Raw genomic sequence first — 19,405 nt, 5'->3', positions numbered from 1 at the left:
TGTCTGTTTTTAAAAGATAATTCTAACAAACCAGGGACTAACATAGTACCAGAAAGTTTAATGTGGCAGTAAGGTGGTTAACATCCCACCAGACAGGTTAATGTGGCAGTAAGGTGGTTAACATCCCACCAGACAGGTTAATGTGGCATCGAGCTGTTTAACAGCATACACAGGGTTATTAAAGCTAAATAATTACTTCAAGAACCGTGGCTACTCAATGATTTGAAGTGATGATGGTGCCTATATGTGCAGCATTTCACTAAGAAACATACTTGCAGCACAAACACATTTGTATTCACATTTTAATAACATGGGATTCTAGTGAGCTGTGGTTGATCAAATATAATGCGCAATATCTCCTAAACCAAAGCAGCACAAACGTTCTTTTTTGCAGCACAAATCAACACAAACGGATGGTGTATTTCTATTTAAATGTAATTACATGGGGTGGAAAGTGGGCACAATATCTCTGAAAACAAAGCGGCACAAATGTTGGGGTTTGAGCAAATCTAATGCGCAATGTCTCAGAAACCAAAGCGGCACAAACATTCATTGTTGCAGCACCAATCAGCACAAACGAATGGCACATTTTTATTCACTAGTGCAATGTATTAATTCATTAAACATTTTCTACTTACACATTTACAACATGCACAGGCTAAGTCAGCAATACATATTCAGTTTCTTTGAATTGACACAATGAAATACACAGCATTAGCAATTTAAACACCTCTAATTTATTGCACATCAAACTAGGATCCAAACGCAAGGCATGCATTAATTGCAGCTGCTGACCTCAAACACAAATCTTTATTGCCAATCACATGTCACTAGGGGAAAGCCTAGTGTCGGAGAAACAGCATATTGAGCATTATTGGGTTTACTTATTTGCAATTACAGGCTCCACTTGAAATAAACACTACAAACTTGGCAAAAGATTAGCAATAAACAACTAAAATTAAACACTCAAAAGAGAAAACAGAGGGGTGTTTTGTAGGGAGAAAACCTTTTCCTGCACCATACAAAAAACAGCACAGATCAGCACACACATTTCAACACCCTGTAGCCCACTTGTTTATTAATCAGTTAAGGAAGGCAGTGATTAGGATGACACGATGACCATTGAAATGGTCAAAACCTATACAATCATGACTGCTAAGAGATGCATTCCAGGATCTCTCTCATTGTAAAGGCCAGTCCTTATATGGGAATCTGAAAGACAAGACTGCAAAGCAGATTTAACAAACGAATTATTCATCGTTGAAGGAATTCAGGATTCACAGTCATATGGAGGCTTATTTAAGCATTTCTCTTTGTCACATTGCATTTGTCACTTTCAAGCGCTCAGTATGGTTTACTTCCCCTATCTAAATAAAAAAATAAAATAACCATTTTATAACAATGAAATAAATTGAAGTATAAATGCACACTTTTAGGTGCTTTTGGTGGAAAACAAGTAACATATACCACCACACACTGTCTAAAAACTTCCTTCTCTCTCCATTATGTACCATTGTGGTTTCACTGGTTTGAGTACTGGTACTCTTCCTTGAGCACTGTATGGGAACTTTTCATCATAATGCTTGAAATATTTGCTTTGTATGCGGTTTTGAAAAATTCTTACTATTCTTAAAATTCAATAAAGATGTGATAGAAAAAAAATCCTTAGATTCTTAGAGAAATACTGTATTTGTCGTTTCACAAAGTTATGTACGTATATGATATATATTTATGGGCCTGACTTGTTTGATAAAGTTAGACATACGTGACAACAAATAACTTCACAGATGAGATTATGATTTAGGAGTAAAAACTGCAAAGAGACAATTTTGAGATGATTTGTTTCACCAGCTCTGTCAATGTCCTCAGTGAGTGAAAGACTGGGCCATAACACATGGAACATGTATGCACCACCAATATGGGCAATATAATGTTGGGGTTAAGTTGTAAAAACTTGCTACTGACATTGACACATGATAGACAAAGCCATATTCATCACAGAACCAGGAAGTAACACGTCAATTATCAAAACAAATAAAAAATAAAAATGAAAATAGAATATGTGAAAGTGGACAAAAATCTATTTACATATTTCATAAATTCCAACATTAAGAGGTATGAGATTGGGACGGGCTGGGCAGACACTGCTGGTGATGCAATCGCATCACTGTCGGCACCCATAATGGTTGGACCCATCCGGAAAAGTTGTGATGGGGCGTATCGGTTTGGCCTCAAGCAAATCAAGCTGACAGACAGCCTCCTGACCGTCTACCTCAATGCAGGATCTTGGTAAATTACAATAGAAATTCAAATAAATAAATGCACTACTGAGATACTTTATGAATAAACCAAGTTAAAAATCAATATTTAATTTGTATTTAAATGTTTATTGAACAAAAATACAGCTCTGTATATAGAAAAGCAAAACAAACAAAAAAAGCAAAAAGGATTTGTGAACAATGTTACAGTTACATAGTGAATGTAAATATAAAACTAGAAATTAACTTTCTCCAAAACATTATTTTAATTTAAAATACACAATATTATTGAGCAAAATATGCACTTCTCCCTATAACATGTAAAAAAATATATGCGCAAAATGCTAGCTTTGCAAGTGCTTAGTTCAGTATTTGGGGTAAGATGAGATTGGTGGTGTCAGCTCACAGCTCAGAAGAGAAATGTGCATTGCACATAGTTCAGATCTGATTAAAGAGCACCTGCTGTCATCTCATCCATATTGGTAACCCCAGAGAAGTTGTGGGTCACTATAGAGGTGAGTGTTGGGACAGGGCATACACAAATATAAGCCGGCAAGCTATGTAAAGTGTACAAATGCTAAACTACTACAGAACATGGCAGGCAAGTGGGGAAGAGTACTTCATGAAAACAAACAGAAATATTTTGTGTAGTATTTCTATATATACACATTTTGATTTACATACCAATAAAAAAAATAAACTAAAAAAAATTAAAAACACAACCCTTAGTACATTTTCTTGAAATAATGTTTTGTGGTTATATGTGGTTCCCAAACCTGTCCTCAAGGCACCCGTACCAGTCCAAGATTTGGGGATTACTCGGTTGTTTCTAAGGTGTTTTTAGAAAGAAAAAAAAAAAAAAAAAACACCTTAGACACAACTGTGTAATCCCTAAATCCTGGACTGGTACGGGTGCCTTGAGGACAGGTTTGGGAATACACTGATATAGACAATTTTGTGGGTTTGTGTGATGTTCTTTTTTTTCTTTTAAAATTTTTTAGCCATTAACCTCACAATCCAGTTTAGATAGGCCACACACATTGATCAAAGTGACGCTGACCCTTTAATGTCTCATTTTTAAAAACATTTTAGTGCAATTTATGAACAGGTACGGTTAAATTTTCTCATTGTTTTGATGGTATTTTTAAAGTGTTCTGAACTAGATTTAAAAGGAGACCGTTTTCTTCATAGTAAATTCTGAGAATGTTTTTATAGATTTCCATTTCAGAACAATTCCTATTTTAACACTTTCCTGACAGAAAAAGTTGTGAAAAGGTGAATCAACCCATTGCAGGGCAATGGATGTAAGCTCTGTGATGGGACGGCTGTAATACAGAAATTTAAACATGCTGCCCAGCACCAAAGATGTCTGTGTCAGAGGTGCATGATCGCAGCTCTCACATCAGCGAGGGTCTGAGCCGTTCTTGCTTCATGCAAAGGAGTGTGACAAAATTAAAGAGACACTGACTGTAGGCACTGTAACTGCTTTATGTCATTGAAGTGGGTTATAGTTCTGCAGACCTCTTGCAGTATCCTTCCGTTCAATGTCAAATTGTTTTTAAAAGCTACACCTATCGCTATGCAACTCTCACAAAGGTGGGAGCTAGCTGTAACACATACTAGCAGGATCTGTCTAGCTACAGACACCTCCCTGGACTGACAAGGAAGGGGGGACATGACTGCGGCTAGGATAAGGAGTCTTAAAGGAAGAGCAGATGGGAGGGGGATATATGGATACATAGTTGCTAAGATGGAAGACAGTTATAAGGACAGTGAGGGGAGGGGACTTACCAGTCAGCTCTTGGAAGTGCAGGGATCCTGACTTTCAGATTTTCAGATTTGCATCTGTCTTTCTTTGCTGACCCCTTAAAAAACAAAAAAAAAAAAAAAAAAAAATATTATAGACATTATTCTTAAAAAGTTTTATACTTACCTGTTCCTGAATTTTGAGAGTGATGGACGTTTCCCAGGAATCGTTGGTGGCCCTGTTGCAGGCTTATCGGGCTGCACATGGTGCAGGCTCGTTAGCAGAGGTGTTGGCCGGCATGGATGGCGTCCCCGGTGAAGAGGCTCGACCTGTGGAAGGTGGGCGGCGGGCCAGGCGTTCAAGGCCGCCGTCGCGACTGTCTCCCAGCCCGGTGAGAGGAGGTCGTGAAGGCCGAAGAAGCCGGCGAGCTGGAGTGGCTGGGAATGTGGAGCCGAGCCTGGTGTCGTCCCCCCGAGCGATCCGGTCCCAGGTGAGAGCTGCGGCTGCGTCCGGCAGCCATTTCCAAGATGGCGATTCGGCGGGAAGATCCAGGAGCCCTCCACCTTCTCTTCCGGCGCGGCCGGAAGTGACGTCACGACGCCGGTCGCGCACGGCCGGCGCGCCGGATATGACGACAGCAGCCGGCGACGGGCAAAACCCGGAAGTGGGTGCCCGCGCCGGAAATAGGACGCCGGGCGCCCGGAGACCACAAGCGCCGGCGGAAGAAGGCGGCAATAGGGGTGCTGTGAGCCGGACAGCAGCCCCAAGGAGATGGGAGTCCCCAGGACCGGCCGGTTCATGGGGTGCCGCGGATCAGGCGGCAGCCCCAAGATTGCAGTACTGCCAGGATGCCGGCGGTCGGGAGGCCGTGTCGGCTGCAGCCCCTCTGGGAGCTGGGAGGCTCCAGGGGGAGTCCGGTGAGGAGGAGGAGTCTGAGGAGGAGCGAGAAGGTGAAGGAGGACGGCCCCTGCGCCTCCCCTCATTTGGTGAGTCAGCATGCGCAGGCGCCTGGGGTGCTGCAGGGAGTTCAGGTCAGGATAGCGAGGTGTTGCGCCTGCTGAGGATGTTAGTGGAGGGGCAAGCCAGGGGTACTGGTCTAGGGGCTCAGGGTCCCGGTAGTGCGGATAGTTTGAGGGGTCATGGGGTTGGGGTGGTTTCCTTTCTCCCAGGGTGTGAACTGGCTCCCCTAGGTTTACATGTGCCAGCGGAGGTGCAAGAGAAGATTATTCGTGGTGAGTATGTGGATCTCCTTTCTCTCGTTCCGCCAGACAAGGAGTCCGTGGACAGACCGCGACGTGGCGAACAATTGGAGGGAGAAAAGGGTAAGGCTATCCCGCGTACGTTCGGTAATTGGCTGCAAGGATTTAATATCTTTGCCAGCGTACTAGTGCGCCGTTTCCCTGAGAGGGCCCCCTCTTTATTTGGTTATTTGGACTTAATTTGGGGCGCCTACAAGGTTTATGGAGGGCAATGCTGGTTCAAATACGACCAGCAATTCCGCCAGAAGATGGCGGCGTGTCCGGGTATGGGTTTTGGGGTGCAGGACGGCAGCCTGTGGCTGCTACTTATGACCCCGTGTAGACCCTCTCCCTTTTCGGGGGCGGCCGGCGTCCCCACGGGTACGTCGGCAGGTCAGAGGAAGGGAGTCTGTTGGCTCTTCAACGAGAGCCACTGTAAGTGGTTTAGCTCCTGCAGATTCCGGCACGAGTGTGCCCACTGTGGGGGAGCCCACCCGGCTCTCCGTTGTTTCAAGAAGGGCAGACCATCTGCCTCCAAGGGCTCTGGTAAGGACGACGTTCCTCGCAGAGAGGACTCCAGTGAGCGTGGAAAAGATGCGTCCATGGCTCGTCCAGTATCCTAAGAGGGACGTTGCTAGCCTCTTGTTCGACGGTTTCACAACGGGTTTCTGGATTCCCTTTGTGCTGTCGGACGAGGGCCAGTTCGCGGACAATCTTCGGTCCACGCGGGGAAAAGAGGTTTTGTTACAAGAAAAGTTGGAGGCGGAGATTCAACGGGGCCGCATGGCCGGCCCCTTTGATTCCCCCCCATTCCACAACCTGAGGGTGTCTCCGCTGGGTCTGGTACCCAAAAAGGATCCGGGAGTTTTTCGATTGATTCACCATCTCTCGTACCCTTCGGGGTCGTCGGTCAATGATGACATTGACAGGGATGCGTGCAGGGTACGTTATGCGTCCTTCGACTCGGCATTGCTCCTCCTGCGGCGGGCCGGTCGTGGGGCGTTATTAGCAAAATCGGACATTGAATCGGCCTTTCGTTTGTTGCCGGTTCATCCGGATTGCTTTCACTTGTTGGGGTGTTTCGCTAACGGTTGCTTCTATTATGATATGTGTATGCCCATGGGCTGCGCTATCTCTTGTTATCATTTCGAACTGTTTTCTTCTTTTTTGGAGTGGGTCACGTCCAGAGTTGCGGGTTTGTGTTCGTTGACACATTACCTGGATGATTTTTTGTTTGTTGGTCCGTCGGGTTCCCAGGATTGTACAGCGTTGCTTCAGGCATTCCGGCGGGTGGCGGCTGAGTTCGGGGTTCCTGTGTCCGAACAAAAAACGGTTGGCCCGGTGTTGGTCCTTTCATTCTTGGGTATCGAAATCGATACCGAGAGAATGGTTTTCCGGCTTCCGGAAGAGAAGTTGGAGGGGTTGCTGCGGTTGGTGGACTTAGTCAAAGGTTCCAAGAAGGTTCAGTTGCGTCAGATGCAGGGCCTGTTGGGGCACTTGGTTTTTTCATGTCGGGTGTTACCGATGGGTCGGGCATTTTGTCGTAGATTGTCCTTGTCCACGGTGGGGGTGAAGGAACCTTTCCATTACATTCGGATCACGAGGCGCCTTCGGGCGGATCTGGCAGTGTGGAGCTCCTTCCTCAGACGTTACAACGGGCACTCTTGCTGGTTGAGGGAGGCCACCACCAATGCTGCCTTGGATCTGTTTACCGATGCCTCGGGGTCAGTTGGTTTTGGAGCGTATTTTCGGGGTCAGTGGTGCGCGGGGGAGTGGCCGGAGGAATGGCAGTCTTCCCCATTTCGAAGGAATTTGACCTTTTTGGAACTGTTTCCGATAGTGGTCGCCCTGGAACTGTGGGGTGAGGAGCTGAGAAATCACACGGTGGTCTTTCACACGGACAACATGAGTGTGGTCCATGTGATTGCCCGATCGTCCTCCTCGTCCCCTCCAGTGTTGGCTCTTCTCCGTCACCTCGTGCTCCTTAGTCTTCAGTTTAATGTTTGGGTGCGGGCGCAACATGTCCCGGGTGTGCAAAATGTGGTGGCTGATGCATTGTCTCGCTTGCAGTGGGAACGGTTTCGCGAGGCAGCGCCGGAGGCGCGGCGGACCGGTCTGCAGTGTCCGGACTCCTTATGGAAGCTCGATTTCGAGGCCTGATGGGCTTGGTATCGGACTCCTTGGCGGAGGCTTCCTGGAAGGCATACCGGGCAGTGTGGAAACAGTGGCTGTCGGCAGCACGGGACGGGGATGTATCCACGGAAATGGGACGTACGGAGGCGACTCTTGTGTTGCTGGATGACTTGGTCAGGAGAGGTAGGTCTTGCGCAGTAGCGGAGAAGGCGCTGGCTGCCCTGTCTTTCTTGTTTCGATTTATGGGCTGGCGGGATGTTACTAAGGAATTTGGGATCCAGAGGGTGGTGAAGGGGTGGCGACTGCGGCGTCGCCCGGATCGTCGTCGTCCGATTTCGGTGGAAATGTTGCGGCGGATTCTTTTAGTCTTGCCGCGGGTCTGTGGCTCGGATTATGTATCGAAGTTGTTTCGCGTAGCCTTCTCGGTCTGCTTTTTTGGAGCCTTTCGCATCGGCGAGTTGGTAGCCCCGAGCAAGGGGAAGGCCTCGCCTTTGGCATTGTCGGATGTGCGGTGGTCTACTTCCTCCGTTGACATTTTTGTGCGGCGCTCTAAGACGGACCAGGCGGCCCGGGGTGCCTGGGTTCGTTTAGGGGCCACGAGGGATGTCGTCTGTCCTGTCGGGGCTTTTCACGATTTTCTGGAGGTGCGCCCGGAGCGGGGAGGCCCTTTGTTGGCTCACGCGGATGGGTCTCCCCTAACACGCTATCAGTTCTCGGCAATGCTGAAGAGAGCATTGGCCGCGGGTGGTATGGAAAGTCAAGGGTTTTCGGCCCATTCCTTTCGGATTGGGGCGGCTACCCAGGCAAGTGTTTTGGGTTACTCGGCTGCGGGCATTAAACGCATTGGAAGATGGGAGTCGGGGCGTTTTAAGTCTTATGTCCGACCTCATATGCTGTAACCCTCTTCTCGTTGTAGGTGGGCGGCCCCGGTACGTGTGGATACTAGGGCATTCCTACGTGTACTGGGCAGCTAGGCGAGCTGAAGACCGGGCCTATGGACGAAATTTGGGGTTCTCAGTGGACGTGGCCCGAGTCAGGTGGAAGGGCATTAGGGGCCTCCGATGGCAGCAAGTATATCCTGAGTTCGTGGAGCTCCGTAAGTTTGTGTCAGGGCCGGTGGTGGTGGTGGTCCATGCGGGCGGGAACGACTTGGGGGTTTCCAGGACTGTGGACCTTCTCCACGCGATTCGGCACGACTTGGCCAGGTGCATGGCGCTGTTTCCGGACATGACCTTGGTTTGGTCGGAGGTGGTTTCCAGGCCGTGCTGGCGCGCGCTGCCGCACTCGCGCGGTTTGGAGAAGAGCCGGCGCAAGCTGAACATTGCAGTGGGGAAATTTGTCCGGCGGCTAGGTGGGGTGGTCGTTCGACACGTGGAGCTGGAAGGGGAGAACCAGAACTTAATGAGGAGGGATGGGGTCCACTTAAACGAGATAGGTTTGGACATCCTGAACACGGGTTTGCAGAGTGGGATTGAGGCTGCGCTGTCGGCGGGGGGCGCGATGACGGCAGGAGGCGTGAGGGGAAGTCGTCATCGCGGTGGCGGGAGTCCTGGCCAGCGCAGGCAGAAGTGATGGAGTTGCCGAGGAGGCTTGGGGAGTCGCAGCCTGTTGGGAGCTGATGGCGGAGGCAGGCTGCTCATGGACTCATGGTTTGTGGGGATAGACCTGTCTGTTGGGCAATCACCCCAACAGCTGACAGTATTTATGTTGCTGGCATGGAAAATTAATAAAGCTGTGGCCGATGCCCTTACCCAACTTTATACGGTCTCTGTGTGTCATTGGGAAAGGGGGGCACCGGGTGGGTGGTACAGTCATCTAGACAGCAGTCAAGACACCTCCCTGGACTGACAAGGAAGGGGGGACATGACTGCGGCTAGGATAAGGAGTCTTAAAGGAAGAGCAGATGGGAGGGGGATATATGGATACATAGTTGCTAAGATGGAAGACAGTTATAAGGACAGTGAGGGGAGGGGACTTACCAGTCAGCTCTTGGAAGTGCAGGGATCCTGACTTTCCCGCCCTCCCGCCCTTAGGACATTTGGTGATTGAAGGAATGTGGGTTTTGTTTCTGGTGCTTGTGGTTGGTTGTCTTTTCTTGTTTTGTCACAGCATGCGGGAGTCCTGGCCAGCGCAGGCAGAAGTGATGGAGTTGCCGAGGAGGCTTGGGGAGTCGCAGCCTGTTGGGAGCTGATGGCGGAGGCAGGCTGCTCATGGACTCATGGTTTGTGGGGATAGACCTGTCTGTTGGGCAATCACCCCAACAGCTGACAGTATTTATGTTGCTGGCATGGAAAATTAATAAAGCTGTGGCCGATGCCCTTACCCAACTTTATACGGTCTCTGTGTGTCATTGGGAAAGGGGGGCACCGGGTGGGTGGTACAGTCATCTAGACAGCAGTCATGGAATTTTCAAGCCCTTATATAAACAAATGTAAAAGACTCCACAGCATAAAACATTAACATAGTCTGTAGATACACACTTTAAATAGTTGGTTGAACATACTACACACACACCATACAAAATATTTTAAGTTAATTCTGCTTAATGTCACAATGATTTTTCCTGAAGCCATTCTTTATATAGGCAGTCATTGTTTTCATAGATTATTTGCAAAAAAAAAAAAAAATCAAAGTGAAAGCTTCCAGCTTCCTTTAAACAGCTAGCAATAGGGAAATGGTACTTATAAAACAGTTTATATACTGATGCACAAAGATCATACCCCATTTGTCACTTGTCTTTATCTAGATTTAATAATATTGGCAACTGAACTATAAACTACAGATTTCAAAAATACTTATTTAAAACATGTTTGGAACAAGGTAAAAAAAAAAAAAAAAAGGGGTCGACCTGTGTGCAAAGCTTGCTCAAGATGTTCCCATCCAAAGCTGCTAGCTTGAAGATGCCAAAAAAAAACCCAAACAAAACAAAAACACATCCAACCCTTCTTTAGTAAAATAAACTATATATATATATATATATATATATATATATATATATATATATATATATATATATATATAATTCAGACATTTTATCAAGGCACTTGCAGGCACAAGTTTGTAAGGATGAATACAATAAATGCCCTATTTCCAATGAAGCGTTTCACATAGCCTGGAAAAAGAAAATAAAAGTCACTGGTTTGGATAGTTACATACACACAAAATCCAGCCATGGTAACAAAAATATTTTTAGAGCTTGCTGGAAGTTCTTCTTACAACATCGTAGGCATATCTATACTCATCACCTAGCAGCTTTAGACATCATTAGCAGCCTTTCTCTGGTGCCTGGAAGCAACTTAATTGTGCAATAACTGTCCATAAAGCAAATTGTAAATATGGAACTGACCTATAACAGAAATAAAGATCCAGTAATAGAGGAAATAGAGAGGAGGGAATACGGTGCCCTGACAACTGCTAAATTGCTTACAAGAGATAGTAAAGGCTGGCATAGACCCAGTTTTTTTTTTTTATTATAGATAATGCATTAAAATTATATATATATTACATGTTTTTATTCCTAACGCTATAATCCTTTAATATTTTAGGATAAGCTTTTCATATGATTTCATATGTTTGGATAAACTTTTACAATTATTTCATACCTCAAACAGTTTATCCAAAAATATTAAAATCAAACTCAGAATACATTCATATGCGTGCTTAGTGTGTTCTCCAACAGTGCTGTACGAGCTCATCATGTGTAGAGCACTGCATACGCGTTAACAAACCTGCTGTTTGTTACCCTGAAAGGCATATCAATTAAAATAACCAGTAAAGAATAAAAAAATAAAAATAAAAAAAGGATTAATCGATAGCAATTAAATTTTAGCTATTTGGTTCTGCTAAAAATCAAGGCAGTGACTGCTCCTCTTCAAATACCTCTGCTTAACGCCTGCACTTCCCCTAACTCTAAACTTAACATGAGCTCTAACTGCAGGCTCAACATATTAACCCAAACTTGAAATATATTGTAATGCTTGTATTATGGGGAAATGATATCATCTTGGGTTTCTAACAGCATACATAAACTCACTTGATGGATTTGAATGGTTGACTATTATTTGTCCTCCATCTAAATTACCTTTGAAGTAACTGAATTTGCAGTAAATGTAAACTACAGTATTGAACAAACTAATCAAAGTGACAGCAATTTATGAGGGACCTCAAAGAATGCGGGAACTTTGTTGGAGTGTTGCCGGAGCACTCTATACAAGTACTTTCCTAGTTAGCTTCAATGAAGCAATTCTTGCAAATCTCTGCAGTTCTTGGAACAGAGAGAAGGGGGGATAGTGACAGGGCCAAGTAGTATAGGCTGTGGTGCTTGGAGCTTTTCTTTAATAATTTTTTATCATTAGAAGAAGGTATTTACAAGTTCCAAAGTAATATTTTTTTTAAATGAAGTGGTCTGGCCTTGTCTTTTTAACCCTGCAATGTAAAGGGTTAAAAAGTGTTAAAGGGACACTATAGGCACCCAGGCAAATTCATCTCATTGCAATGGTCTGGATGCAGTGCCACTGTCTGTTTCTGAGAAACAGCAATGATTACATTGCAGGACTAACTCCACCTCTACTGGCTGTCTTCCATTAGAGGCACTTCCTGGTCACTAACAACGTTTTACTCTGTGAAAGGAAGCTGGACGATCTCATGCCTTGTATAAGGAGGTCTAATTTCTTAAAATGTCCAATAGGAAAGCATTGATTTAATGATTTCCAATTTGGAAGCTTTAATGCACATGCGGCAAGCACTGCGCATGAACATTAGGTTCCATCATTACTGTGATATTACGAGAGGAGGAGAGCTAGCCAGTGCTGAGGGAGTTTTGCCACTGGAAAGAGAGAAGTTAAAAAAGCATTTTTACCCCTTTGTAACCAAAAATGAGGTTAGGGACGGGGACCTAGACAACTATTGCACAGTATGGAAAGTCCTTTACTGACAGTGTCTCAGAAAACTGGGCAAAGAGCTATGCATAATACACATATACTGTAACACTGATAAAGATACATTTTATTAAATTCTTAAGAAACAAAGTATTAACTAAAATGTGAGCACTGGGACTCATTTCTAACACAATTTATTATTACCAGGGTAGACATTTCAAAGTCATTAACATCGCTTAAAACAAAATAGTCACATAAAATCAAACTAACTAGTAGCTGCCAAGTCTCTGGATTAAAAGAAAATGGCATTCTAAACTCTTTAATTATCTGCTTTAGAATTGAGCAGTTTTTTTTTCCAGCATTATCAGAATATCTGCCCACTTACAGCTGCCATAACATATGGAAAAAGAGAATAAAAAAAAAGATAATTCAACATCGTTTATCAAAAATCCATGCACTTAATATGGTGACTGCCTATATAGCAGTTCTTTAAAAGTTCCAACTGGTCAACAGGTTAATTTAAAGACAGTTTTGGTCCTACTCCTATAAAAGTGGCTCTAAAAACTCTCTGTCTGGAGTCAAAAATTGGATCCACACTGGCAAGAGTCTAATAGAAGGTGTTCTGTTAGACCAAGCGAGTTATACATTATTTAACAGGTAAAGCACTGTGCTGTATTATTGAAGAATGGGTCGCCAAAGTAATGCCCTGTACATAATATGTGTGTAGTAATATATATTATTATTATGGTATTTATATAGTACCATCAAATTCCGCAGCGCTTTACAATGGGTGGACGAACAGACATGTAGTTGTAACCAGACAAGTTGGACACACAGGAACAGAGGGGTTGAGGGCCCTGCTCAATGAGCTTACATGCTAGAGGGAGTGAGGTAAATATAGAATTGAAATGCTCACTTTTTAGTTGTATAGCAGTATGCTATAGTAAATGAATATCGTGGTAAGCCCTGGAGTGCTGGCAACCTTTTCATACATGTAGAAAATTGACTGCAGGTATATACTGGGCATAAGGATAAAAATACCAGGAGTGCAAAGCTTTATGGACAGATATCCATATACATACACATATATATATATATATATATATATATATATATATATATATATATATATATATATATATATATATATATATATACATACACACACACACACACACAATAAATACTATTGTTAGAGAACACGCCATTGCAATTTTAAAATGTTCTCTTCTAATTATTTAGTAGTAATTCCTCCAAATAAACCATGTGTGTATTGTGTATACAGGTTTGCTTCGTAGATATATTAAAAAGCAGCTTGCAAAAACTGCAGACCTGCAGTGTGTAGCCTTGGCAAGCCCATCCTCCTTTCCTGAGAAAGACTTTCAGTCTATTCCAGGCGATTCAGCAATTAGTACCTTCTTGTTGACAAGGATCTGTGCTGGAGCTGTGAGTTTGTGCATGCGTGCATGGCTTTCCAGTGCTTTTCAATGAGTTGTAGAACAACTCTTCGAGATCGGCTGTGGCAAGCGCATTCTAGCCCAGCACGCCTGCCACGTCCATTAGCTCTGTGGAGTGGCATCCAGGGATGTATTTCTGCCCCCTCTGTCTGAGTTACAGCCAGGGACGTGTTTCTGCCCCTCTGTCTGAGTTACAGCCAGGGAAGTGTTTCTGCCCCTCTGTCTGAGTTACAGCCAGGGAAGTGTTTCTGCCTCTCTGTCTGAGTTACAGCCAGGGAAGTGTTTCTGCCCCTCTGTCTGAGTTACAGCCAGCAAAGTGTTTCTGCTCCCAGATTGGGTGGCATGGAAGGAGCCACATGGCATATTTTTTATCTCCAGCATGGACCACCATGGACATAACAGCAGGGTAAACTGCCATTCCTTTTCTTCAGCAGATATTTCTGACACAACATTTCTACTTCTAGGAACCATATGATAATCTTACATATGAAAAAATTGTAGGGCCTGTAAACACATCTTATTAAGCAAGATTTTCAAACCAGTATGGTGCTATCAGCATGGCTAATTAGGGTATAAATTATGAATCCCACACTTGGATTACATAAGATTTTCTTGGCTTCCATCAGAGCAAACATCTCTGCAGACAGAAGAATGTTGCTGTTTCTACTTGTTAAACTGCAGCAATCATGGTGCGTGAATGCTCTGGCACCTTTTTGTAGTGCCCCACTGTTTACATTTTAAGAGTTTTCCTCTGAGACATTATGACATGGATATACATTTTAAGGTAGCAATAAAAGAGAATATGTTACCATTGCATTCTATTTAGGAACTTTGTTGATGACTTTTATGAAAATTGTCTTAGATGGCCCTCATAAGTAACCTAATTCCTTAATTTCACCAACTGGTGAAATGATTTCTCTCTTGGAAATATCTGATAATGAATTGTGTTACTGAGAGTAGTGTCTGACTAAGGTACTTTGGTTGATACTGACTAGATTGTATATAGATCATGTCCCTGCAGTCTCACAGCTAAATTCTCTGCATTCAGGAGTGTAATCACTTTGTTAATGCAGCCTTAAATATAACTCCCATACTGTGACTTTAGCACCCAACATACAAAAGGCTTCATATTTGGAGCATAGTGTGTTTATTTTAGAAGTTATTTCCCTGCTCTGTTAATTGAACTTTAAAGGGGCACTATAGTTACTAGAACAACTACAGATTATTGTATTTGATCTGGTGAGTAGAATCATTCCCTTTAGGCTTTTTGCAGGAAACACAGTTTTTTCAATGACAAGGCAGGGTTTACATTACAGCTTAGGGATACCTCCAGTGGCCACTCCTCAGAGGTCTACTAGAAGTTCTTCCTGGGGCAGTGCATCACAGTGTGACCCTATAGTGTTCCTTTAATTGTACATAATAGGCTCCAGCAGGCAATTAACAGAGTAGGAAAAAAGAACTTCTAAAGTAAAACACACTGTGCAATAACGGAAGTTTAAAAGTTAGACCTGATTTTTAGGAAGTGTGTAGGGAGGCTGTCTGAGTCACAGACAGGATCTAGAGTTAAAGAAGTTGTTTTTTTTGTATTGACATGATATTCTTAGTCATCTAGCCATATCTCAGTTCCACCTTTCTGATTTTACATCATTATAAGGCAGTCGGAATAACTTCATAATTATTCTGTCTTAAGGTTGATAAAGCACAGCTCCTACATTTTTTTAGAGATGTGTATAAACAGAAGTGAGTATTCTCCACATTTACAAAATAGTTGGAGCGCTCAAGCATTATATCACCATTATTCATTTTTAGACAGGGGATAGGTCGAAAGAGTTTGCTGTGACTCTACTTGGCAGGCTCAAGTCTCTGATTCAACATTCCTATTCTTTAGAAGATTAGATACCACACTTGACAGTTTATCTGCCTGTTCTACTAAACATGATGCTCTTTTTTGGGCATTCTGTTATGATTGCAATTGGTGTGTAAATGACTGAACTTGTTTGTAATGTGTGTTCCATGTTTTACTGTTAAGACGTGTTTGCAGTTGTTGATGTTGTATATAGCAGAAATGTTCCAATTTGTTCCCATCTAGGCACGTGCATTAGGTTGACACTGTATAGTTTCATGCCCTGTTCCAGCTTTCACATTTAATAAATCTGATATGCAAAGGACACCAGCATGGGAAAATGTTGTAATATACGTTCTGTTGTATGGTGACTTCACAAAACTCTTCTTTATTTTTAGTTTCGGTGCACTTGCTTTGGTTCTGTTTTCTTACTTTATGACCTCCCTGTGTACCCAAACAGTTTTCATCACCTCCACAATTATTTAATTAATTGGGTATTCTTGGAGAAGGAAGAAAGCTGTGGCAATTGTGTTATGCTCCTCTAATTATCCTTACTAAAGGGGCACAACAAAGCTTTGCCCCTAATTACTAAAGAACAAAGAAAAGTAATAGTGATTTTTTTCAGGTACTGTAAACTACCCTGATTGGAAATGCTGCAAATGTGTTGTACACCAATGAACCCTTGCAGAATACGCTATTCATCAATTTATTTGTAAATAACGTGCACTACATAGACTATAAAGAGCATCATAGTAAATTATGACAAATACGATAGGTATGTCGGATAGGAGCATGAAGTCATATTAATTTATTTTTGAGACATCATTGAGATTTGATCAAATGCAATATGCAGGGTAATTTTTCAACATAACATTGATACTAGGGGAGCTTTCAAGGTAATGTTTTACTCGTAGAATTTGGTTGAAAACAAATTAAAACAACAACAACAAAAAAACATAACTCCACAATGCAAGTAGGTGGATCATAAAAAGAAAAAAAGAAAGTAACAGAAACTAGCACATACTACTTACCTTGAAGCAGCTATCTCCACTTTTGTCCTTGCCACAGCAGCAGCTCTCTGTGCTCCCTCAACCGCTCGGTCTACTTTTTCCTTTGTTTTTGTGTTTTTTATCGGTATAAGCTGCTTTCTTATTCCACGGACCAAAACATTGTTTTTATACTTCCCTTCTTCTTTTGTGCCATCTCGAAATATAGTACATCCATACCCGTGCCTTCTATTATTCAACCATTCACCTTCATATTTCATTCCATCTGTGCGCTCGCTGACACCAAACCCAGAGCGCTTATCATTCTTCCATTCTCCCATGTAGGTTTCGGTTGTTGTGGCATCTACGCGATCTTCCGTTGGACAATAGTCACAGTCCCCATCTCCAAAGCTAATTGTAGAGTTGGCATCACTTGAACTAATTCTACTCATTGCTGCATCACTCCTCACTGAGCTGCGTTTGCTAGATATGGAGATCTTTGACTCGGATTTCCTAAGTTTAATACTACCAAGTAGAGATCCTCTTCTGAATAAACCTTTCTTCTTGCCAGTCATCAGCTCTGAATCACTGTGAAAGTTCAAAACAAAACCCCCACGTGTCCCCGCTGGACTGTCAGCTCCAATATCATGAAGTACAGTGCCATTACTTTGCTCACTGCGTAGAGATGACAGAGAGGTTCTGAGAGGAGAACGAATAACTGTAGCCATGGCATAGGGGACACTTTGCCGCACTCCATGTCCATGTCTCATTCCCCCCATCCACTGGCCCTGGTACGTGCCTGCAAAAGAACAATTGGATGTTTAGTCAAACAGTAAAAATAATGAAAAGTTATTAGAAAGCAACAACAATAAATGAGTAATCACCCGTTTAAAAAACTTGGATTCAACTACACAGAATCAGTTATTATACAAACATTTATTAAGAGTAAATATCTCTATAAAGCGAACTACAAAAGTTAATTGCTCGTGTGGTTCTCTGTTTTTATGCACAAGATCTCTCTTCAAACCGTCAGTTCTGGCATTGCAACCACTGATGAGGGTTTTCTCTTCCTTTGAAGGGACACTATAGTCACCAAAACAACTTTAGCTTAATGAAGCAGTTTTGGTGTATATATCATGCCCCTGCAGTCTCACTGCTCAATGTTCTGCCATTTAGGAGTTAAATCTCTTTATTTATACAGCCCTAGCCACGCCTCCCTGCATGTGACTTACACAGACTTCCTAAACACTTCCTGTAAAGAGTCATCTGCTTAAATTAGAATTTCTTATCTCTTGCTCTGTTAATAGCTTGCTAGACCCTGTAGGAGCCTCCAGTGTATGATTAAAGTTCAATTTAAAGAGCAGGAAATAAACACTTTTAAAGTAAACTACTATCTGAATGAAAGTTAAACCGTTTTTCATGCAGGCTATGTGAGTCACAGCCAATGGAGGTGTGGCTAGGGACAGAAACAAAAAAAATTTACTTCTTAATGGCAGAGCATTGAGCAGTTAGACTCCAGAGGCATTATCCTTACACCCAAACTGCATCATTAAGCTTGTTGTTTTGATGACTAGAGTGCCCCTATTAGTTTGAAAGCAGGAATATAGCAAAGAGACTTAATCACTACAGCTCATTGTAGTGGTTAAATGCAGTGTAGTAGTAATGGTGCAATAAGTCTTTGGGTGGCAAACCAACACATATAGCCAACCATTGCTATCCAAGGTTGGACAGTTTTGGACAGCTAATGCAGAAGTATAACTTTAGAGCGGCTGGCAATTGTGTGCCAAGAACAGCTGTAGTGGCTCTCTGTACAAAAAAAAACAAAAAAAAAAAAAAAAAAACATTCTAAAGTATTTCAAATTCTGCAAAACAGTCTCAACTTGAGACCCATGTCCCTTTAACCCCTTAAGGACCAAACTTCTGGAATAAAAGGGAATCATGACATGTCACACGTCATGTGTCCTTAAGGGGTTAAAGAGTCTTAGGTCTGAAGGACACCACAAAAAATACCCTAAAATTGTATTAATAGCAAGTTATGTACTCTAAAAATCCATACAAGTGCTTCCGCAGTCGCCAAGATGTGAAAATGTATGTCAGACCGCATGTTTGCTGCACTAACAAATCTCTGTTTGCCAGTAACATTGGCAAAACTATCCTTATGAAGTGGGAGAAAGTGTGGAGGTATGGAAAACTGAACAACCTAATTTTACGTAAGTCAGGTAAGCTTTTTGATATGCATCAAAGATGTCTAGAATGTCCTTTTAACACGTCACTTTTTTTTTGTACTGGATGTATAAAATCAATCACAACTGGATTTACAGGCTTTCAGAAATGTACAATTATTTAATTTTTTTAAAACCAATAAAAAAACAGAATCTGAACCGATTGCTTAAAACTGCAGTTAAACCACAGAGAATTTTGCCTCCTATGAAAAATTGATACAGCAAAATTAATCAAAATCTTGTAGATGGAAAAGGTTACAAGCAGATATTATATACATATATATGTTCAAGTCAATACTTCTATTTTTAGTACTTATGCCTTGTTGACTCCTTGAATAGATGTGTAATTTTATTTATAATTCCATAATGTTTAAAATAAAACAGAAATGTGCTGCTAATTATGTGGGGATGTTTGAAAGTTATAGTATTGTGTCAAAAATATCATGCAATTCCTCTATGCATTTCTTGATCACGGATGACAAGTAAATTGTGCCATGTGGTGAACAGGATGCTACATAGGAAGAACTGGCAAGAGTTAGCTGCAGCGAAACAGAATGAATTATAATCACGGCAAATTCCATAGAACAGCAGTGGATTCATACTTAGGTTGCCAAGAACAGACAGAGATTATTGCCAAAATACTT

General features: G+C 42.7%; 1 protein-coding gene across 1 annotated transcript in view; it reads right to left on the bottom strand.

Annotated features, from left to right (window-relative positions):
• Positions 1 to 19,405, bottom strand: part of JPH1 (junctophilin 1) — a 177,111-nt gene that overhangs the window by 115,303 nt on the left and 42,403 nt on the right. The window contains exon 2 of the mRNA XM_063451314.1: positions 16,585 to 17,338. Within this exon, the coding sequence (XP_063307384.1) occupies positions 16,585 to 17,338 (754 nt within the window). The remainder of the gene's footprint in view (positions 1 to 16,584; positions 17,339 to 19,405) is intronic.

This window comes from Pelobates fuscus, chromosome 4 (assembly GCF_036172605.1).
Source record: "Pelobates fuscus isolate aPelFus1 chromosome 4, aPelFus1.pri, whole genome shotgun sequence".
Classification (NCBI taxonomy): domain Eukaryota; kingdom Metazoa; phylum Chordata; class Amphibia; order Anura; family Pelobatidae; genus Pelobates; species Pelobates fuscus.
Note: the sequence above shows the minus strand (reverse complement) of the source record. Positions and strands in the feature narration are given on the sequence as shown.